The sequence below is a fragment of the Atractosteus spatula genome, chromosome 20, assembly GCF_055471065.1.
Source record: "Atractosteus spatula isolate fAtrSpa1 chromosome 20, fAtrSpa1.hap1, whole genome shotgun sequence".
In the NCBI taxonomy this organism is placed as follows: Eukaryota; Metazoa; Chordata; class Actinopteri; order Semionotiformes; family Lepisosteidae; genus Atractosteus; species Atractosteus spatula.
The window spans coordinates 14583364-14606754 of record NC_142725.1 but is presented as its reverse complement, the minus strand read 5'-3'; the positions used below and the strand labels follow the sequence as shown (position 1 = coordinate 14606754).

General features: G+C 38.4%; 3 protein-coding genes across 7 annotated transcripts; 2 read left to right on the top strand and 1 right to left on the bottom strand.

The window, feature by feature from the left end:
* On the top strand, nucleotides 1-6312 carry mad2l2 (mitotic arrest deficient 2 like 2). The gene is made up of 9 exons (XM_088938029.1): nucleotides 1-224; nucleotides 1511-1562; nucleotides 1685-1803; nucleotides 1894-1965; nucleotides 2066-2166; nucleotides 2816-2910; nucleotides 3780-3853; nucleotides 4197-4289; nucleotides 4786-6312. The coding sequence occupies exons 2-9, from the start codon at nucleotides 1523-1525 to the stop codon at nucleotides 4825-4827; spliced, it is 636 nt and encodes a 211-aa protein (XP_088794155.1). The 5' UTR covers nucleotides 1-224; nucleotides 1511-1522; the 3' UTR covers nucleotides 4828-6312.
* On the bottom strand, nucleotides 4353-14821 carry LOC148817609 (coiled-coil domain-containing protein 27-like). 3 transcript variants are annotated; one of them, XM_088938028.1, is made up of 13 exons: nucleotides 14803-14821; nucleotides 13443-13632; nucleotides 12679-12835; nucleotides 12473-12592; nucleotides 11557-11708; nucleotides 11107-11268; nucleotides 10384-10599; nucleotides 9726-9882; nucleotides 9228-9358; nucleotides 8700-8777; nucleotides 8038-8250; nucleotides 7610-7714; nucleotides 4353-7223 (listed from the first exon to the last, which is right to left on the bottom strand). In XM_088938028.1, exons 2-13 carry the CDS (start codon nucleotides 13575-13577, stop codon nucleotides 7095-7097), a joined length of 1755 nt encoding a protein of 584 aa, XP_088794154.1. In that variant the 5' UTR covers nucleotides 13578-13632; nucleotides 14803-14821; the 3' UTR covers nucleotides 4353-7094. The 3 variants fall into 3 exon arrangements, with proteins under 3 accessions (XP_088794154.1, XP_088794153.1, XP_088794152.1); XM_088938027.1 differs by lacking the exon at nucleotides 14803-14821 and adding an exon at nucleotides 14618-14796 and having other exon boundaries at nucleotides 13443-13679; XM_088938026.1 differs by lacking the exon at nucleotides 14803-14821 and adding an exon at nucleotides 14618-14796.
* Nucleotides 14822-16891: 2070 nt separating this feature from the next.
* LOC148817608 (tumor necrosis factor receptor superfamily member 14-like) lies at nucleotides 16892-21047 on the top strand. 3 transcript variants are annotated; one of them, XM_088938031.1, is made up of 7 exons: nucleotides 16892-16929; nucleotides 17500-17564; nucleotides 18503-18599; nucleotides 19148-19270; nucleotides 19675-19830; nucleotides 20362-20443; nucleotides 20829-21047. In XM_088938031.1, the coding sequence occupies exons 2-7, from the start codon at nucleotides 17526-17528 to the stop codon at nucleotides 20929-20931; spliced, it is 600 nt and encodes a 199-aa protein (XP_088794157.1). In that variant the 5' UTR covers nucleotides 16892-16929; nucleotides 17500-17525; the 3' UTR covers nucleotides 20932-21047. The 3 variants fall into 3 exon arrangements, with proteins under 3 accessions (XP_088794157.1, XP_088794159.1, XP_088794156.1); XM_088938033.1 differs by lacking the exon at nucleotides 16892-16929 and adding an exon at nucleotides 17343-17401; XM_088938030.1 differs by lacking the exon at nucleotides 16892-16929 and having other exon boundaries at nucleotides 17412-17564.
* The last annotated feature ends 2344 nt before the right edge of the window (nucleotides 21048-23391 follow it).

Below are 23391 nucleotides of genomic sequence, written 5' to 3'. Positions count from 1 at the left end.
GAACCGGTGGCGCATAGTTAATGCGTCATCATAGAGCGACACGCATTTCTTCAAGGTGGATTGTAAACATACTGTTAGATTTTAAACACAATTTTCTTGTAACTGTACAATTCAGAAAGATATTATATTCCTCTTTCAGAATCTGTTAATATTCTGCTGTGGGATTGGATTTTGTCAGAGAGAATGTGTGGATAAATTTGGGAAAATCGCGACATTCTCTTCAGGTGGGATTCAATTATTTCATTTAACATGAACTGCACATTTATGTAGATGTGTATGTATGTGTGTTTCTTAATATCCGTTTATTTATGTCTCTGTCATAGTTTAGGTGTCAGACAATTAGCTCTAAGGTGATTTGTATACTTGAATTCTGATTCATTGACGTATAGGTCAGTTTTTGTAGATAACCATTCCTTGTTTTAACACGAAACAGTTTTTTGAATTGATTCAAAATTTATTTTAATAGAATTGTAATTTAAAATTTGACTGAGCAACACGCAGTCCAGCTCACATTAAATAATTCAAAAGTAGGACAACATGTAACCTAAAAAATACGAACGAGTAAAGTCCACGTTAAATACTTGAATAAATGCAAGATTTCGGCTGTCAAGCCTTCTTCAGTTGTGTGGGAGAGAGGTAGCAGGGATAAGAAGGACAGAGCAGGTGAGAAAGGTGTCTAGATGAATGGAGATCTGGGGGAGAAGTGTGAAAATATGAAATTTATAAATTAATGAAGAGGTTAAAAAAATAGACCCGCCAACGAGAGAGGGGGTGGTTAATGTGATATGAGATGATAGGAGTATTTGGGGAAAAGATTTGAGAGGTTCGCTTATAAAATGGAGAATTTGACTTTGATAACCCTGGGAACAGAAATGTTGTCGGAACCACCACTGGGATGTGGTTTTGAGTGTAGGAATTCCTCATTGGGTTGATGTTCTGCTTGCTGCTTTTGGCTGAAGTGAGGGCCCATTCCATACAGCATGAAGGCTATCCTCTGTCAATGAAAAATAGAACATTTTAAAGGCTTGGTTTAGGAAGTCCTTGTAGCTAAGGAAGTCTAAGGAACATTGAGAAATGGAGAGGGTTTTTACTGTCCGATGGAAGGACCTTTGAGAGAACTGTGTGAATCAATGGGTTTGTAATACAGAGGTATTACAGTAGAGGAGCTGAAGGAGAGACTTATGTCCATAAAAGGAAGAGTGGTAGAAAATATATTAACAGTCAGTTTTAGATATGGATGGAGGCTGGTGAAGTCTAGTGATGCAGGACATAGATGTATCACCTGTCAAGGTCTGGGACAAAGCCAGTACAGGAGAAGGTGTTTTCTTCTACTCAACCAACCATGATGTTTGCATTATGACTGCATTGCAGTCCTGGTACCCATGAGGACTCCGCTGACCTGGTGCCAGAGAAGTGTATTGAAAGAAAGTGCATTCAGGGAGAGGCCCTAAAAGATTAAATATGTAATCTGCCTTGTTGCCTAAAAAATGTTGACCTTTTTTTTACTTAGTGTGCTGACAGCATGACTACTCTTACCAGACAGGATCTCAATTTTGGACAAGGTATGACACTCATTTTCTTATTCACATGCATTAAAAAAATATATGTCTTCTTTAATATGCATCTGTAACATTTTTAAATGAATGGTAGATTATGTATCTGATTTTAACTCTTGTTCTTTCAGTGGTAGCTGACATCCTGTGTGAGTTCCTGGAGGTGGCCATTCACTTAATCCTGTATGTCCGGGAGGTGTACCCCACAGGGATTTTTCAGAAGAGAAAAAAGTACAATGTTCCTGTGCAAGTAAGAAAGAAAAGCCCTGATTTTTCCTTTCTACCACTTTCTACTAATCATTTTTCAACTGCTCTTATTTCTCTGGTTTTATTTTTTCAGATGTCATGTCATCCTGAGCTGAACCAGTATATACAGGACACCTTGCATTGCATCAAACCATTAATTGAAAAGGTAGGAGATGCTTTTATAGTTGTTTTATAACCTCACATTTAGGAACTAAAGACCTGAGCTTGCTTCATGGGTAGACTGATTTTAAAACCTTTTTCCCTAGAATGATGCAGAGAAAGTTGTTGTCGTCATTATGGACAAAGAGCACCATCCAGTGGAGAGATTTGTGTTTGAAATTTCACAGCCCCCACTGCTTTCCATCAGGTTAGTTACAGCGCAGTCAGCGGTGGCTTCTTGTAAAGAGTTTTATTGTTTTCCTTCATCATCTGTCTTCTTTGAAATTTATTCAGAGATGATTGTCAAAATTAAACTTAGGAGAGACTTCCTAACTAGCCAATGTTCAATGTATGAATCGTTTTTATAGAGCACAAAAAACACATCAATGTAAGGTACGGATGCTTGTTATAAAACAGACCATTCCGTAAGCTTCAACAACAACTCCACTCCCTTTAGTTTAATGCATGACAGTCTACAGATGTTTTACTTTTGATGAATCGGGGACTAAAAAACTAAACAGATATTATTAAATAAATTTAGAGATTTCACAACAGTATTCTGGATACTTCTAGTATTCATTGACACCACTAAATAATGACTTTTAAATAAAGGGATAATTACTTTTAAATGTAGAGATTATTGAACACCACTAGTTAAAATAATTATTGATGGCTTATGTACTTCAGTTTCTTTCTTAAATGACTACTGAATATTTTCTCTCAATGTGCTTACCTGATTATAAGTATTTTAATCATGTTTTGTTGTATGGAAGGCTCACTTATCTTACTTTTTTACTTTAAAATATAAACTTTTGGAAGTTGTTGGTTGTGATGTTTTGTGTGTCCTGTGTTTGCAGCTCAGATACTTTGCTTTCTCATGTGGAGCAGTTGCTGAGAGCAGTCATCCTAAAAATCAGCGTATGTGATGCGGTGCTTGACAATAATCCTCCAGGTACAGCACTCTTTGTTCTAATGTATAGTAATCCTACATCATATTATTCTTCTGTTTTATTCTAAACATTAGCTGTACAGGAATGCCTCCTTTAACTGATGTTTTGGTGCTGATTAATGAATTGCTACATGGAGCAGGAAAATTGTTGACCTTGCAGAGATAATACAGATTTAGTCTTACATTGCTCTGGCAAAACCAAATGCTTCTTTAAAAGGGTGCTATTAAGAACAGTTAAAACACTGCTTTCGGATAGCTTTCAGATTCTAAATTTAGAAAAGGATTTTCCTCAGCCATCTAGACTGTTTGGTAGTCAGCAGCTAATTAATCTATGGATCTAATCCTGCTGTTTCTTTATAGAGGCCACAGTATCAGATTTGACAACATGGCTCCATAGCTTGTTCCAAAACCCCACCCTAACTCTTACTGTAAAGAAGTGCCTTATTCTTGGTTTTAAAGACAGTTAAACATTGTTTTTTTTTGTGCCATGTGGTTCATGTTTCACAGTTTATTATGTATGAGTCCACTCCGATGACTTTGTGATGCCTTTGAGGATTTCAAATACAAGAATTGGGTCCCCTTGTAGTCTTCTCTGTTCAAGCCTATAGAGGTTCATTTCCTCCAGCCTGTCAGTGATGGACATTCCCTTAAGCCCTGGAATGCATCTAGTTACTCCTCTGTGGACTGATTACCTTTTTTGTAACATGGTGACCAAAATTAGACAAAAAGTCTAAACCTTGCTCTACTACTACATTGCACGTTTGATTGTAGGCTTGATATTGAGTCTCAAGCACAAACTGTAAATGGCACGTTTTTTTTATGTACAGTATTGCCTAGTGAATTTAGGATGGAATTTTCCTCTCCTTTTACAGGATGCACATTTACAGTGCTGGTGCACACCAGAGAAGCTGCCATCCGCAATATGGAAAAAATTCAAGTTATCAAGGTTGGTAAAACATTTCTTATGGTAAAAAAAGGAGGACTCTTGAGGTTAAAGCTGTGGTACTAATTACAGGGAGCTATAAATTGTAACTGGTGTTTTGGAGGGAATAGCTACACATTTAAAATTAGTTACATTAGTATGAACTCTAAATTTTATTTTTTCTAAGAGGTTTCTGACCCATTTTTTTTCAAGCCCTTGGTAATCAAAACCTGTTTTTTTAATCACTTGCTGTATTTTTATCTAGAAACAGGGGAAGCAGCTTCAAAAATAGTTTTGTTCTACAGTTTATTTTAATATGTGAATAATCAACATTGGAAATCCAAACCATGTGTTTCTTGTGTCTCAGGATTTCCCGTGGATAGTTGCTGATGAACAGGAAGTGCACATGCGAGAGCCCAGACTTATACCTCTGAAAACTATGACATCCGATATTGTTAAAGTGAGTAGACTTTACTGGTATTTCTAATGTAAGTGTTTGACAGAAATAAAAAGAATACCTCTTGTAAACATTTTAATAAATGTGTTGTACATCCAATGTTTAAGTGAATCAAAGCTGCTCTTTTAACCCTTTACAATTTTAATTTTTTTTTCTTTCTGATCAGTAGCATGTGGGTGAGTGTTATTGTAGTTTACAGTTTACAAGTCTAAAACATCTTATATAAAATTAGGAATTACAATATATGCATGTTTTGAGAACCAGAAATTTACTCAAAACCTCCACTGCTCCCTCATTAAAACAGCATTGACTGTTACTAATACAACTTTGAAACAACACAGGCAATTCTTTAAAAAAATGCTTTTAAAGGAATTTGGAAATGTGTTTGTAAAATGGGAGTTGTTTATTCATTGCATTAAAGTTTCTATATCTATGATAATTACATATTTCTTTTAATTTGGGATAACTATGTGAGACCTTCTTTTTCCCCCCTTTCTAGATGCAGCTGTATGTAGAGGAAAGGGCACAGAAAACTTCATGAACTGTACTGGAGATACAGAGTGTGCCAGATCTGAAACATACCTGGCATACTTGTATAATGCAGTCAGAGACTGAGGTGCAACTTTATCTTGACACCCCCTGGCCAACATTGGGCTTTCTTTGAACATTGCAAATGCAACTGCAGGCTTATTTTTCTTCCACATTTACAGCCAGGAACATAGCAAGACGTGGATATGCAAGAATGGATTCAATTACATAATGGAAAGGATTCATAAATAGCCTTAATGCCTTTGAATTTGCATTTACAGTTGTTGCTCATTTAATATCTTAGAGGTAGAAAGCATTTCATACAAATACAAGAGATCTAAAGTATTTGAAGCAATACCTCTGGAAATGTGAATGGTGAGGAAAATGGTTTTAAAATTATATGTAATTGATGCAAGGTTAACATTTACTGCAGCATCCTTAAGTATCAGATGTTATTGTAAAATAGCAGATTTTAGAGTGTACATTATGTAAACAAGACTTTTTTCATATCCCATTACAATTTCTGTAAAATCTGTCATCACCGTTTACAGTTGTCAAATTGTCAGGTGGCTTTAAATTCCAACTAAGAATTATTTGGGTATTTGTCCTTGTGGATCTGATATTTTTGCTTTGTGGCTAGAGATACAGTATGATATTGATAAGAGCATGCTTTGATACATTGCCTAGAATCTTGTGGCTTGATGGCTCAATTGTTTAAAGTCTTGTTTTGATACCAGAAATATCTGCTTGAAAAAAAATGACAACTGGTTGGCTTTGCTATATATACAGTATGAGTGCACATTATTTCACTGTAGAAGTAAATATTGGATAACTGTTCAGTACTGAAATTTAAAAAGCAATTTCAATGCAAATGAATAACAATGTTAGAATATATGTGTGTCTTGGTGCTTTGGGGGTGGATGGGGTGTAACAGTGTCATATTGCCTTAAAGAGATTATTCATTCTGCTTTGGAAAATGGGAGATAAGGTGTGGATTTGACCTCTTTTCCAGGCAGCAGACAATCTTGTCCTTCCTTTTTTCCCCCAGAACAGTTTGCTGTTCCATAGGACTCTAATCAGATAATTCAGTCAGATGTTGAAACAAAATTTGAAGCCATCTTTGCATGGCTCTACATAACAGAGATGTCATTGTCATACCATGTAGGAGTGTAGCTTTGCTGGAATGTTTAGGACCTCTCAAGGGCCTTGGGATCTTCTGGCACTGTAAGTTCTATTGTCTTTATATACAATGGAGGTTTCCTTTTCTTCAGGGCGTCAGTTTCCAAAATTTAGAATCCAGCGGAGTTTGCTATAAATAGACTGTTTTTGCAGCAGTCAACCTTTTCCTTTTAGCAACTGGAACAGAAAAATATTTCCCAGAAGAATTTCCTCATACTTCATCAAATCTTACTGGTACAGGACAAACACCTCCATCCAAGGTGGTGTAAAATTGTAAATGTGGACTATATCAATTTAATAAATATGGTTTTTAAATCTTAATGTTAATTTCTTTTTTATTATCTTATTCCCAGCTTCCTATTCTGCTAACTTTGTCTGGAAAAAGGGCTGTAATGATGAGATTCCGAGATATTTCATAAGTCAGAATGATGTTATTCATGAAGAGTTCCCAATTTATAAACTGGATTATGTCAAATATGGAAGTATGGAATGTGTCAAAAAATAAGAATATGAAATATGAAACTGTCTGTCATTCGGAGTGGAGGTTGAGCTGCTCAGAGAGACTTGCTGTATCTCTACTTGGTCCTGACTCTCCTGTAAGGAGCTGCAGATCTTGCACCACGACACAAGCTGAGCCAAAGTGGCCACATTGGAGGAGCATATTAGTAGGTTCTTATTGTCCCCATGCAGGTACAGTGCTCATAAGCACAAGGCAGAGTCTTTGGAAATGACCAATTCAAATTGGGTGGGTAAAACTAAAAAATAACAGGTCATTCCAAGATAAAATATGAATACAAACATGTTTTCATTATTAATATGATCACAGGTACCAATACTGAGAGCAATATTTTTTTAAATCAAGAACAGCTGTCAAATGCTGTTTCATATATTGAAGCATAAATTAAAAAGCTCCTTGTGATTTTTATCTCATGCAGAAAAGGCTGCATCTGTGTAAGGGTGTTCCAAAATTGTATTCAATTACCACAAAAATGTGTGATTTCAGTTACACATAAGAAAACAACACCATTAGGCAATGTCTTTTGTTAAACAAAAACATATTTTCAGAATGTAGGAGTCTGTCTTCTGGTCATTTAGATATTTTTAGCTCTTCCTGGTTAAGATGGGCTTAGGTTTAGCAACTGGTTGCATTTCTGTGGTGAAAAGGGGGGGCACTTTCTCTCCTTTCTGTGTGAGCATTTGGTGAAATTGAGAACGGTCATCAATTATTTTCTGAAAAAGAAAAGATACACGTTTGACAAAGAATAACTTCTCATTTGCTTTTCATGAGCTTGTCTTATAAAAAAGGCTAGTGTGTCCAGTTTTGTTTGTTAGCCTTTGCCAGAAACATTAGTATTCCACTTGTCTACACTTCTGAGGACCTATTCTTCGGTTAAAATTTGTATGAAAGCTTCTGTTGCTGCTTTCTAGTGAATGGTCTCTTGTTGGAACCATGACAGGACAAGACAGAGCTGAAGGTAATGTCTTTCCAGTTGTGAATGACCCGCCCCTATAAATAGAACATTGTTACTCAGATCAATAGGCTGTTATAAATCACAGTCGAGCTATATCCCATGTTACAGATACTCCTGAAGTCTTTCCACTGTCATCTACTGTACCTGCATGGTGCGCAGAAGCTCAGAGTCACTGATCTCGGTGTGAGGGGGTTTGGCACCAGGAGCACAGTAAGCAGCCTGGATGATCTTTCCACGGATTCTCTCAAACTGGACAAAAAATATCGGGGACAAAAATCGACATCTTACTTTTCTTATTGTGGATTGTTTTGGCTTGATAGAGTACATTCATAGCACAGTAAGCCCTGCTTATACAGTTTGGAGAATATATTGATCACATTGTAAAGAGCAAAAGCCTTCTGTTCATGCAGTCTTCTGAACTGTGAGCATGAGCAAATGAGGTTAAAAGACCAGATGAGGGGAAACTATGAATTAGCCAGAGGAGAACAAGTTAGTCTTGCTGATCAGCTACAAAAGAACAGGTATCTAAAAGCAGGAGTTAGGTGCAGGGACATCTCCTGAGATGGCAATACCCTGGATTGAAGCTGCTCCAGAGAGACTTTGGCCTGATTGTGTTGTTGCTGGAGACTGTCCCTTTTGCCCTGACACTCCTTGCTGTTTTTTTCCAGCTCTTTAATCCTGGTTCTCTCTGTAACCAGCTCCTGCTGCAGCTGGAGTTGTTGAGCCTTCAACTCTGCCACCACTGTGTTTCCCTCTGACAGCTCCTGTTGCTGCTGTGCTATGTGCTGTATGGACAGTAAAGTGAACCACAGTTACTGTGGAGAAATGGTAAAGCCCTTATTTTGTCATTTATTTTATTTACGTTTGTGGTAATAACTTGGTTACATTTAAGTATCTTTATCAACTTTTAATATGTTGATTTGACACACCATTTAAATTAAGTTTAAAGAGAACATTGAAGAATATTTTCATAAAACCTGGCACCGTATAGTTCAAAATATTCATTGGGTCAAATCACTTTTTCAATGAAAGCCCAGTCATAATTATTTGAACTTCATTTTTAGTCTTATAGTAGAAATTCAGATCTAATGGCAAATGTCTATACAATTGCTGAATTTTCTAGAATACCCCATTTGTGTATGGGAAAATCTAGGAATCTGAGGAATGTAACAGGCCATTGAAAAAATGTTGTTTTTTCCATGAAGATTATATATGCCTTCAAAGGCACCCTTACTTTTTGCAGTGTGAAGTTCTCCTTTTCCAAATCTGCCATCAGTTCTTCATTTCTTTTCCCGTCACGTAAACAAGAAAACTAAAAAAAACAAAGATTACTGTCCTGTGCTTTATGATAAATCTAAAAAAATGAATATATTCCCAAATACGGTAAAGCAATACACATTTTAAATTTGATATAAAGTTTATCTTTGGATTATTCTATTTTCACATACTATTGTTGGTATTACTTTGGATTTTGACATGACAGGAAATATAGCAACAATGCAAACAGTGAATAGTTGTATGCAGCACATTCATGTCAATCCAAATCAACAGAGCTTATCTTTCTCATCATCCTCTGGGCTGCCACAATACAAGATTGAAGTACTTTCATTGGGAAGTTGTCCAATATGTCTCTGTCTTCCGCTTACGAAATCTGCATCCTTTCACTCAATTTTGCAACCTGAAATATTGCTTAGTACACTTGTATCATCTAATCTCAGAGGGTTAGGTTTAGTCCGGTCAAGTTGCTTGCCCACTGATGTACCTTTTTCGACATGGCTTGTAGTTGTGACATCCTGTCTCTCAGCTCCCTCCTGAGTCTCTCCTGCCTGTGCCCGGCTTTTGCCAGCTCAGTCTCTCGGGCAGACAGGCTCCTCCGCAGGGAACACACAGTGCCTGGTGTCAAAGGTTGACAGGGAAAAGGAATGAGTACTGAGCTGCTTTTTATTTGACACGTTTTAGATCTCCTGGAATGTGCTGGAATGTGTGGGCCGTAAGGTGCCACAGCAAATGCTGAAAAAAAGCCCTTTGTAACTTTCTAAATCAGCATCAGGAGTTTTGCAAGGTAAATGTGCATGATATTTGTTTAGTCTCCCCCTGGTTTTTCTAACCTGCATCTTGCATTTCCCATGGTTTGTGTCATACTTTGCTGTTCCTCGCCTTACAATGCCCATGTACACACTGTGCTTTACAATGCTATCCTGTTTTTGTCTTGATATACTATAGTAAGACTTTACAAAAACAGTAGTGCTACAGTACCTACCAGTAGAAATTGTGTAGTTGCTTTTCATTTCCTGCAGCTCCTTCACTAGCTTCTCATTGGTGGCTTTGAGTTCCTTCATCTGCGATTCAGACTCCATCTCTTGATTCTTGTCCATCTCACTACGTTTGTCTACGTTAAGTTCCCATGTGTCTGGGCTCTGAAGAGTACAAGAAGTGAATTTTACTGCTATGTGGTATAGTATTCTGACATCATATTGAGAATACTTCTAGAAATCAACTCAATGTTTGTCCCTAATAAATGCTTACAGAAAAAAAGGTACACACTGAGAGAAATTTACTAGATATGATGATTGAATATTAAATTCTTTTTAGAAAGTATCTTAAAATGTTCCCTTTCCTCTTGCCAATAAAGGCTAAGTTATAAAAACTCTTTTTAAAAAAAGTTCCAAATAAAAGTTAAAAAAGATTAAGCTCTCATTTTTCTAATTATGGACTGTATATATACGTTGTCCATCCATCCATTTTTGTACAAGCTTCTTCCAGTTCAAGGTCACATGGGAGCTGGAGCCTATCCCAGCAAGCTACAGGTGCCAGGCAGGGTACAGCCTTTATGGGACCACCAGTCTATTGCAGGACAGATACACAGACACACACGCATTCACACCTGGGCCAATTTTCCCACAAGTGCAAAGCTTTACCTCATGCTGAGATTTCACAAGCTCGGTTTCACTGTTTATTGGATCATTCTCCTCCTGCTCAGAGATCTCAGCTGCTTGTTGAAACTGAGGACTGGCCCGTTTTAAAATGTCTATTTCTTCCCTCAGTCCAGCTATCAGGGTGTCCTTCCTTGATGCCTCCTCTTCAAAGCTCCTAAGATGCTTGATCTCTTCTCCTAAACGCAGGATCAGTTCTGCCTGTTGGCACAGACTGCAGTGAAGTTGGTTTAAGTGAACCAGAAAAGAGGAGTAGCAAATGTAGGTCCTGCTAGTTTAGGGTTTAACTCACTGATGCTCCCAGCTATTCCTAATTGGCTTCATGAGAGCACAGTCTGTGTAGTACAATCTATACATAAAACATACATAATCTATACATAAACTAATTAAATCTATACATATTACAGTGGGATTTAAATTTCCCTTTTTCTTTAATCAATAGGGTAAAAGGACATGTCAATGCATAGAACTCAAATATGGAAGCTGCCGTAAATGTGCTTAAAATGGATATTATTCACTTTTTATTAACTTTCTTCCTAGCCATTTGCAACTCACTTCCTCTTACTCTTATTTCCTATCCAACAGCAAGAATCTTAGCAGCTTTAGTCTGTTGGGTAGTTAAACCCCAATAGAAAACCCACAATTAAATAGTACTGGTCTTGTGTTGTTCTCAGCGACGAGGCAGCGGTGGGCAAAGCCATCTCTAACCTGAGCCTTGATGACCTCCTCATTCCGGGCCAGGCTCAGCTGATGGGTCAGTTCTGTCACCTTCTCCTGGAGGGCCTCGATCACATGGTCCTTTCTCACGCATTCTGCCTCAAACTCTGAGAGGCGGGTGATTTCATCACCGAGCATCAGCAAACACTGTTCCTGCAGAGAGGAAACTCTCAGTGCTCTGTGGTCATCATAAGGTTATGCAAGCTGCGATTTTTCATTGAGAAAATTTATATTGGACCCAGAAATCTTCTTTTGAGTCTTGTTTTGATGAGTTCCTACAGATGGATTTGTTTCTTTTATTATATCTAGAAAAAGTCACGCCCACATGCTGCAAAACTCTTGTGCTGTAGGTGTTTTATAAGGGGACTGCTAGAGTATTACTGAACTAAAATAGTAAATATCTTGAAATATCAGCAGTCTGCTACAAGAGAGCTCTCTCACCTTCTCGTGCAACAAGGCAATGTACCATGGGCATTTCCCTCCTGCGCTGGTGGCCAAGACTGGATTGTTGCGCTGGACTTCTCTAATAATTTGGTCAATAGATGTGTTATTGTGAAGTTCACTCAGACTCTGAGAAAGCAGAAACCTGCAAGCTACAAAACAACCTTGCATTTCAAACTTATTCATTCCTTTCATTTATTAGCAGATTTTCTCTAATGGTTAAAGCTTGTAATTTATACCTGTAAATGTTAAAAATGACTTACAGACTTTTCTTATTGGTCTTTAAGAAAGGTTACAATTGCGAGGTGACCATTCAGTCCATCTAGCTTGTTTGGTTGCTAAAAATGAATTGATCAGATGACCCCATCTATCCATTTCATCAGGAATCACAGGGCCTCAGCAGACACAATGTGGCTCAGTACCGTGCTCCTGACTCCCACAATCCTCTGTGTAAAAAAGTGCCTCCTGTTCTCAGTGATAAATGCACTTCCTGTCGACCTTCACTTTCGTCCTCTGGATTGTCTGTCACTGTTAATGCTGGGGAAATCAGTTGAGCTGACTTTGAATGTGCCTTATAGGATGTAAAATATTTTTACCAGCTTTACTATTGATTTAAGATTTTAATCTGTCTGTGTGAGTTAGTAAGGAAATATTTTAGCTGTTCTTCCATTACTCTTTTGCAATGTGGTGCCCAGAATTGTACTTGACATTCCACATCGTGATTTATTAATGCATTGCACAATTTTAACACAACTTCTTTTGGTTGTCTTAAGTTGTCTCTTAAATTCAAGACAACTTATTTTTAGAGAAGAAAAAGGTGTAAAAATCTTCAACACATATGTAAGGCTTAGCTTGTCACAAATGCTGCAGAACAGGAACAATAAAACATTCTGCGGCCATTATAGACAGATCTCACCACTGCTGGCTGATGCCGGAGATGGAGGGATGGATGTATTTGGTTGCAGTTTCGTTCGAGTGCTGTCAGATGTGCCAGTACTGGAGCTGGGTGGATAACTAACACTTTGAGTCCAGGCACCTGGAGAAACACGATTGGTTTTGCCATGAGAGGGAAATTATTTACTCAGAACATACTTTAGGGTAAATAATAAAAATACTGCTTACCCCTTGTAGCAGGCGCAGATCTGCTGGCTTTGGGATGGTCTGCTGAGGTGTTGGTCCCTGGGCAGCTGGCCTGATAGTCTTCAATAGAAGGCAGGTGCACCTTCTCATTGTGCAGGTCGCCCTGAAGGTCCTTCGCCACCATCATCATGGCCGGAGGCTGCAATGGCACATGGAGAAATAACAGCACTTCCTCGGGTGTATTTTAACTACTACGTGCTTGGACCTCAGGGATTTTTACACAGCTTTGTCACTGTTCCAACCATCAAAGATGTAAAGTAAACAAAATAGACGCAATGCAAATGAAATAACCGCTGAGGCAAATGCAACTCAGGATAGTGGATACCTCAATTCATGACCCACTGGAGGGCCTCTTGGCTCTGTAGAGGCCAAGCCCTTCAACCTTTCAGACTGTGGCCATTGTTTACTGTGTATATCCCCATATTTACCTGACCTGCACTGCCGTATGTATACACACCCTCTCTCCAGCTTCAAGATACTTTCAAACGCATTTTGCTTCATTCTCTACATTGTCTATAAAAGGGATATTCTACCTGTGACTCTTGCCACAGTCCATTGTGGAATATTATGACAGCCAGCTCCTTAATTATTTATTTGATGATTAGTAGGATCGAGACAGCAGTTAACGTGCTGTCTGTATCAATGTACTTATAGGAAACTGATTGGAAGGGTCCTGAGTGCTGGGCAGCCCTGGTCTGTATTAACTTGGAGGATGATAACTCTGTTGACTGTTATTTTCTGATTACCTGATTTTCTTGCAAGTTTGAAGGGGTCCAGCATGTTTTCCTTTGAACTGGTTGCGTGTAACTACTTCTCCCACAGTGCCGATGGGCTGTCTGCGGCCTAGCGAGGGGCGTCTTATTTCCAAGAGTTTTCATCATCTTTGAGGGTGAGGCAGCCCCCTACGGTTGCCATCCGGTACATGAAGACATTCACCTGGAGATTCAGAAGTGCGTTTAGATGCATGTTCTTTCGCAAAAAAACTGAAAAATAAGTAAATAAAATGAATTAAACTTAATGAAAAATCTCAATGGCAAATATTACTTGCACTCACCTACTTGCAAATGCTAGGCATACAATCAAATGCTTTATGCCTTACTTAAATAAATTTCTCTTAAACCACAGCATGGTACAGTAAGTCAATGGACTACATACTGTACGAGCTTAATCTAACTACCTTGAGACACATATGAGGTAGCATTGCATGCACTCCACCTGGGAAATGAACAACTCTTCCTAATTATTCAGGTCATTCAAGGATAGCAATAACCTGTAGCTTTCATTCTGACAGACCTTGCCGCAGGTTCATGACTTTTAAAGAGCACTCAACTGTTCAGTCATACAGAAGTGATATCCCAGGTACATTAGGAAAACAAAGATATTTTTAGCTATCACATTCCTTTATGTACTCTTATGCAATGTTTGTGTGTAAATTCGGTTCCCGTGGAAACGGGCCCCCAAACAATGGTATCTAAGCAGCACATACAGTAGGAGAAAAAACACGCTGATGAGGTCAAATAAGAGGTTTCTCTGTCCTTCGGCTCATTAAACGTCAATATGCTGTACACTACTCTTAGCTACTATTCATATTTCTGTTGGAGCTAGAGATTACTGTGCAGTAATTACGCAAAATTTGAAACCACCTAAGAATATTTCTTTTATTATTTTTCCGGCGAATTTGATCATTTCGTGTTAACTTCATGCAGATGAAAAATCTTTAAAAAATTAAGCATAATGCAATATCCAACAGCCGCCGGCGCGTTCAGTTTGAAAATCCTCAAAATGAGTACTATCACCGTTTTTGTGACGAATGAGTTGTTTTTTGAAAACGCTGCAGTAGTCCTGTTTGAAAGTTGCAGGGTTTTGTTTTTGAGTTCTTGCACTGTATTCCTTATACATTCGGTCTCTGCAAAAGACTTACCTAAGAAATCCCTGTTTTTTGTAAGCATCTGATTGTCGGAGAAATTAGCTCCTCGTAGTTGTTTCACAATTGTTGAGCGCCTGTCTACGCATTTCTCTTAAAGGAATTTCGGCGGTGAACCACGACTGGAGCCATTCCTCACCCGAAGGACAGTTTTTAGATAAGAACCAGGGTGAGGTGCTTACCGTGCTACTGAAGAAAAATAATTCATATTTAGAAGCGGCGTGTCAAGAGGAACTGAGTGGAATAATTGGTCCCGATTGTTGCGCACTTCCGTCGCCAGGCAACAGGGAAGACTGTTGTTTTGTGTTCTTCGGTCTGCCGGACTAACATTATTTCTCACCTAATTGCAGAGAGAATGGTACAGAGCCTTAACAGTATATCCGGTAAACGAGTAAGATGGAAAATGTTTTTTTTAAATGGCACATAAAACATTTTGGTCAGTTTTGTATTAAAATGACGTATCATTCATTCACCTATGTAATAATGAGAACATAACAAATTGTAGACTAATATATGCATGTTTGAATATGTCTATATTTGCTATGTTTTCTCGCAATTGACAAGACCTGGCACGAACCATAGTAGTATGTAACAGCTAAAATTATTTTAAAACATAAGCCAAAAAAGAACTGAACTTTGAAGCTCCTCCGTTATTATATTTTGTTCCAGAGAAAACTAGTTGAAGATGAACTTCCCCGCAGTTGTACAGTATGAAAAACCCTGTGATAGGTGTAATAATTAGCAATCCTTTTGTTCATTTCATTTAGTATTAATACTAGAAAATAATTTACGTTAAAACATATGCAAAAGACGAAGACTTAAAGTTTTCAAATAAAGCCCAGTGTGTTTCTAGACAGAATCGGTCTGCATCTGTTTCCAAGCCTTTGTGCTCACAATCTGAAATGAAATTAGTTGTGACTGTGGAAAGGTGGTGAGGAGAGCCTTTTCACTTTCCCGGAGGATTGATGCCATGTTATTTCATGTGAGTGGAAAGGATATTTTTCATTTTTGTCATTCTTCCCAGCGGGACTCGTGCCTGAACAAACAGACTGTGGTACAATAAAAACAAAAACAGACTGATCTGTGGTTTGTTACAGCCAAAATGATAAATAACCGAAAATAGGTGATGTCTGAACAAAGAATTTGGGAGGAGCAGTTTTATCAGGAGCGCAATGCAGTGCTGATTTCGAAATCCTACTGTGGGGAAGCATTATGAAAAGGGAAACCGAATCTTACTATATATAATCAAAATTATAACAGTTTAAATCGGGGGATGTTGTGTGAAAATTGTATTACGGGACGCCAAGTATTCAAACTCCGCAAAGGCACTGACAGAGTAAACCCAGCGCATTCAGAATGAACAAATACACACGAACGTCTGCAGAGCAGACGAGCGGAAAGTGTATAAACACATAGAAGATCATTTAAAACTGAGAACAGGTGTTACATCTTTGCCCAAAGGGTTTTGGGAGTATGGAACAGAACAACCCAGCCATGTTATTGAAGCCAGTATACTGACGTCCTTCAAGAAACAACTAGTTGAGATCATTGGATCAAATAAGCTAGCCCCAGTCAGGGCTGGAAGGGACACGTGGCCTCCTAGCGTTTGTAACAAATCTTTCGTTCTGAAATCCCTTCAGTAAGTAGGCTTGCTAGTTCACAGAGATGCAGGGAGATGTCACTAGCAGTACTCGTCCGGAAAGAATATTTTGCGTTTCCTCCATAATTTCAAGAAATGATCTTGGAATGATGCAAAGCTCATTGCTTTATAGGGACTACAGGTTTCTTGGCCAAATTATGAAATCGTACATCGTGCACAAAAGCAGCCTTTAATATCAGGATCCTACACAATTAGGAACAATATTTTCAAATGAGACGCGCGATCTTTTCTTGTTGGTGAACAGCTTTCTGATTCAGGTTTAAAGTTAGGTTCCTGTGCACATATTTAAATAAAAAAGATGGTTAAAATATTGAAACAGACAGCCACTTCAAATCTATATTTTAAAGTAGACCTAAAGAAACGGTAAATTGCTTGTAAGATCTAGCTGAAGCGAGCAAGCCCCTAATTTAAAAGTCCATAACCTACTAGAAACGAAAATACAGCATTTCACTTTTTGGAGAAATCGGTAAAATCTTAATTGGTAGTTACTAAAATTACGTAATATTTTAATAGTTCCATTTCTTAATTTTGCGCTACACGTGAGGCTTTACTCTTTTCAGCTACGCCTCAGTTTCAACTGTTAATAATAGTTTTTGTTCTTCACTGACCAGAAGGAGTATTCTGCGCAGCGCTGGAAAAGCAGATCGAAGTGAGTTTTTCACACTCACCTTTTACTAAACCTAGACTTAGCTTTTAGTGATTTCGCATAGTCAGATCTGCAGAGAATTAAACTTTTTTTAGAATAATTATTCTTGGCATGTCGATCATTTGAACACGGGAGGGATTTTTGTAGGTCTGGAATTTAGCTTCGACATAACAGCTCTCTGTCCAGCACCTTTAGAGCGTGAAGACAGGCTTAAAAAAGTGTTCTCAAAGTCAGACAGCAAAGGAAATGCTTTCAACTAGGCAAATGGGATAAGCTTTTGGTTCGTTGTAACAAATTCCTTATTCTGTGGTAATACTTATGAAGCAATTCTCACCTGATGCTAACGCCAAGATCCAAGTGTTTTTCTACACTTTATGTGCAGTATGTTCAGAGCGAGTATACAATAGCCGGATATAGTTGACCGCATAATCTTGATTTAGTTTTCTTCTGCTGCTTAATAGGGACTGGAATTTGGGTAGGCTGGGTTAGCATGTTTTAACTGGTTGAGGATTATAAAGCGCATCGGTATTGCTGGCGAGTGAAGTAGGTTTTTTAGTAACATACTTCTCTTAGTTCCAGGGTCCACGCGGGGTTAAAGAATGGACATGAATTTGAAAATGGGCGTTGCATTTTGGCTGGTAAGTTTGATCTGTGTTATTCTGTAGTAACAGTACGGTTTATATGGATCTTTATAAACTTAATTAAAAATGACGAACAGCGATTTAAAAAAAAAATGATTCCCGTGGATTAGTGATTAGTGATGCAGGTTGGGATTTTGCGGCCTGGCAGCGCTGGGGCTCCCGAGACAGTGCTGTCTGCGTGGAGATGTAACGTTCTCCCTGTTTTCGCGTGGGTTTCTCCAATGCTCTCATTGTTGACAAAAAACCGTTAGTATATTGCAAAGGAACAGGTAACGGGTTTATTCCATGCTGAAAATAAAAGAAAGGTAACACAACGAAACACAGTGCAAGGCTGGCTTGAGAAACAAGAGACAGATGGATGTCTGTCACATACCCTGGCCATAACAATTCCATAGTTTTGCTTGAGAAGATCAGTAGAACTGACACAAGGCGCGGTTTGGTTTCTTACTGTACTGTACATCACCTCAGATGAAGACAGGCCTGCCAGAAGGGTGGGTTTGAAATCCTGTGATAAATGTGACTTTGCTGCCTGTTAGAGACACCCAGAAGTTTATGTGGATCCTATTACTTTGTCCAGTGAATGAGCTAGTGTTACTTGTAGTAACACTATAAATCAATCCTTATGTTTTTTTTAAGGCATCAGAAAGATTTTGTTGCAATACTTCTTGATTTTGGCTTATTATGATGACAGTATTCTGTGAGAAACCCGTTACGTTTTTTAAAGAAATGTGGCATCCAATCACCAACATTCCCTGTACAAAACAGCATTATTTATAGTGATAATGTGCTTAAAATTCTCAGATTAGTTTGCTGTGCTACTGTAGTCTAGCCACATAATACAGGAATCTTCAACATAACTTTTCATCCCCTACAGCTGCGTCCAGGACTGTTTCCCGCAAGGTGATTTTTAAAAATGAGTCTTTGTGTTTCTGTAGAGTTGTGTTGCACTGTTCCCCTGTGATACAATGTGTGAGGTGTGTGATCCCCAAGAATATGCGCATGGAGAAATCTGCTGTCCTAAGTGCAATCGTGGTAAGTAGGATTAGAATAAAAGTCCAATAGAGAAAGTTGATAGAAACTCTCAGTACTGGAGTTTTTCATTAGATGTATATCTGGTTTGTGTTACACACCCTCACTAGGGATTCAGTCACTGTCTGAGGCCAAACCTACAATAAATGACATTTGTCCCCACAGAATATTATTTGCAATGAGACTCTTTTACATAAATACTCAAGGCATTGTGAACAAGACTTCTACAAACTTTATTGGACTGATGTCTTGTGTGCTTGTCAACAATGCTAATTTATTAAGTGCTGATGCAGAACAATTAAGTTTCCAATATTGCACTGCAATGAAACTCATCAGCCTGTTTCAATGATGTTGTAAGAAGTTCTATAGCATCCTGTGTTGGTGAACATTTACTGTATGAGACTGAACTTATTAGGGTTGCTGACATGGATGAGAGCTATTGGAAAAGTTTTTCTGTAATTTTGGTTTATAATTGAAGCGCATTGCAGATAAAATGTATATAAGTACCCATGTACATGTTGACAATTCACTATTGGGTGTCTTTCCAACAGGAGAAAGAGTTGCGAAGAACTGTACTGACACAACCAGCACATTATGCGAGACCTGTCCAGAGTCTACATACATGGATCATCCCAATGAGCTGAATGAGTGCAAAAGATGCCAGAAATGTGAAGGTTGATCATGTGCTTGCAAAAGCAATTTCATCACACCTTTCAGTGCTATAATGTCACTGACAGAGGAGCATGTTTCAGTGGAAACATAGAATGAAGGATGAAAGTTTTATTTTCTTTCTCTGAGACCTGCTAGACATAAACAGATGGCACAGTGTCTTGAGTTCTCAGAATAAACAGTGTGAGGGGGAGATCAAAATGTGTTCTTGGCCACATTCTCCTGCATTCCGAGAACAGATGAAAAATATGTTTTCTGGGTAAATGTTCAGTTAGAAATGGGTGAAACTGCTCATAAGTCAAAGAATGAAATCATGCTATTACACTGCCTTCTACAAATTCCTGAGTAGTATTTTATTTTGCATGTACAGAACAGGTCAAACACTTCACATTTCTTTTTATTTGTGCAGAAGAAGGGATGATCACAAAACTAAGATGCTCACCCACTTCCAATTCAGTGTGTGAGTGTGGCGAGGGATTCTTCTGTAGTGTTCCAGCAGCCCGGGGATGCAGTAAATGCCTAAATCACACTGTATGTTCAGAAGGACAGTTTACAAAACAAAACGGTAAGGACAGAGGGGAAATAAAGGTTTTGTTCATTTATCACGCTGGTGAAGAATCCTTCATTTCATAATGCCTGGGAAATAATCCTGTGCTTTATCTTAACTGAAAAAACTTCATCATGAAGTATGTCGACACTGTATGCCAAACCAAAGTCAAACTGTGAAGTTATGATCTAAATTGTGAGCTCACATATCTTTATGCATGGACACAAGTTTTAAGAGTTCCTTACTATGACACAACATCCTTCAGTGTTAGAAGCAGCACACATCACTGTTTGCTGCTGTGGTTGGAAGAGGTCATGCAAAGCATTTACTTCAGTTATGGACACCTGGAGCCTATCTGAAAAACACAGGGAGAAATTCGGAAGTATATCCTCGCAAGGGACACCAAGCCAATGTAGGATGTAAAACGTGCCCTTGGCCGCATCAAATACTATCTAATACCACAGAAACCCCTACTAAGGTAAAAATAGTATTTTAACCTTAATAATTATATTCTTTCTCTTTGTGTTTGTCCCTCATTGTTTTGCACAGGAACCTTAGAAAATGACACCAAATGTGAACACTGCAGCACCATCACTAATTCTTTAGCTGAAGCCTGTGGCCATAATGAAGAGTAAGTGGCAATCAGTAAGGATTGTTAGGGATAAATGCTCTATAGAATACCTGATATTTTAGTTGTTGGTTATGCTGTGAGTACAACAGGTTTCTAGACTGTTAAGAGTCTGCATAAGCCTGCCAAAATGTTAGTGCTTAAAATGGAAATGTATATAATAATAAATTATTAAATAAATAATACTACATTTTTATAATAATAATAATAATAAAAATAATATAATATAATAAATAATAATATTTTTTCTTTAGCAATGGCATTGGGAAGCATCAGATCATATTAAAACATTACAAATGAAACCATTATGGGTCCCCACAAAGGGGTCATGACTGTGAAGTGGAAAAGAGATGATGTGTCTGATTTCAAGCTTGTGTTTCTTTTACAGCTGTTTGAGGAAATGTGGAAATTCTGGCCCAACATTCTGTGTTATTGAGAGACTTGTTTTAGCATTGGCTGGTATGGCAACATTTACATCAAGAATACTTTGAAAATTATAAAGTTATAGTTTGTTTCTATGCATATAAATTGTAATTCTATAGTATTTCAAGTGTAAGTCTGTTTTGACCATATAATCCGCTGATCAAATAAACATTTTTTTTAAATCTACATTTTTTACGAACCAACTGTAAAGTAATTCCTGATGCTAATTCCAACAACATGTTATTTAAAGCTTATTTTTACTATGTCATGCTCGTTTAAAACATTACCACATTAGAAGAAAAAAATGTTTTTTGTTGGAATGCTTACAAATTTGTAAGAACAGAGGTTTAGCCTGCAGCATTTTTATTATATGTATTCCCTCGTTACACACCAGACAGAAGCTATTCCACCACACTGCTGTGTGTTTCCACATGTGGAATCAAATCCCAACCCAGAGTTCATTTTCTTGCATAATTATTGTTTTGGAAGCCCTTTTGCTTCAGGGCTCTTTTGTCTGCTATACGGTCTGTTTCGTCTGCCACACAGAGAATACTATAGGCAGCCCTTAATGCTTGAAATGAATGTATCTACCAAATCAAACAGTGCAATTCCACTGCAAACCACACCTATAGTGACTCAAACCTCTCCTTTCTAAGAGGTAGGCATAAGCCCGGTTTCTGGAAAACTGCTACCTTGTTAATATGCGTCAGAATCAAATTGTTGTTTCTAAATCCCTCCTGCAGGCATCTTGGTGTCGTGTGCTGTTTTTCACAGGGAATGTTGGTGATTGGATGCCACACATCATTAAAAAACAGACAAGCTTTTAATTTTTTTATTCTCATGTTCTGAGATTCAATGATAACATTGGAAATGTACTGTCTAGTACTACTAGTACCAACAACCTGTCTTTAGTTACTGAAATACAAGACCTGCCCACATGTTCCAAATTAGGCAGTTCTCCTATGGTGGAGGGCAGCATGATGGTACAGTGGTTAGCATTTCTGCCTTGCAGAGCTGGGGCCCTGGGTTCACTTCGTGGGTTGCTACATGACTGGAGTTTTTATGTTCTCGTGGGTTTCGTCTGGGTGCTCCTGTTTCTCTCACAGTCTGAAAACATACAGTAGGTTAACTGGGTTCTGGGAAAAACTGGCCCTGGTGTAGTGTGTATTTGTGTCTGTGTGTGCCCTGCGATAGACTGATGTCCTGTCCAAAGTGTACCCCACGTTGCTGGTGTTGCATGCTGGGGTAAGATCTGTCTCCCTGGCGGTAAGGAAAATGGATCCATGGATACTACAATGGGAAATTCCAACAGACAGTGGAATTTGCATATTTTTTAAATACGAATTGATTATTATCTTTTCCCCCATAGAATAGGCAATTGTGGGTTTTTTGCACCTGAGCTCACAGCTACAGCCCCGGGGAGAATGAGGAATTGTAGGGAGTCTCCTCCAACTTGCCCCTTCCCCCGCAGCCATGCCAGTGTTTGTGAAGCTTTGATCTGATTCCCATTTCTTCAGTAACATGAAATACAGTACATTTACCCCTTTCTCTGCCTCAGTGAGTGTAAGTCTTTGAGCCTTGTTTTTAAATTCACCTGCCTGCAGATACTAGCACAGTTACAGAGTGCACCTCTGCTTATTTCCTGTGGGTTTTTCTTTATATAAGCAAACATTCACGTTTATAAACAGCACTGCAAACACCTCACAAGAATTTATAAACAGTCCACGTAGGTGCCAAGAAAGGGGTTACAGCTTTGAATTGAAACAGGAAATCAGAGTTCTGGTTCAACACACCTCTTCATTAAAGGACTTTTTGTAGCAGTGTCTGGCATATGGTTGTAAATGGTTACATGTGTAACAGGAATATTTTGAAAACTAAAAAAGAATTAGTACGACTTATGACACAAGTGTCATTTCCTTCTACTTGATATTTGTTTCAACATATATCAGTGAACTAGAGTGTTATAAAACATTGCCTATGTTTTTCAGATGCTGCATTCAAATCCATCCAAGATCTTACATTCTAGAATAGTTGTTGTTTTGAAGAGGACATTGTGAGGTGATGGAAAAACTGAGCCTTGTGTAATTCAGAGATGCAATTCCCTCTACTGCTATAATGTCTTGCTGCACAAAAAGCACTCACTTTCGACTTGACTGGATTTCACAGAGCACAGCACGCTTGGCACAGGGGTTAGCGTTGCTCCCTCACAGCACTCATAACTCTCCCCTCACTGAGACCAAACGGAGTCTTTTGAGCTTAGATCAATGAGTTTAAAAGTAAGTTTGACATTTACTTCTCTCTTTTACTTTTCTTCTTTTAATTTTTTTTCTGCTTGGAAATAGGAGGCTTTGATTGGCTCGTTATTTGGTGCTACAGTTATTGCTACTTTGGAATTGTGTGAAATCCAACCATCCTTTTTCTAACCACTTCATCCAATTCAGGGTTGCAGGGAAATCAGAGGCTCTCCTAGCAAACAAGGGACACAAGTTGGGGTACACCCTGGCCGGGACGCCAGTCCATCGTAGGGC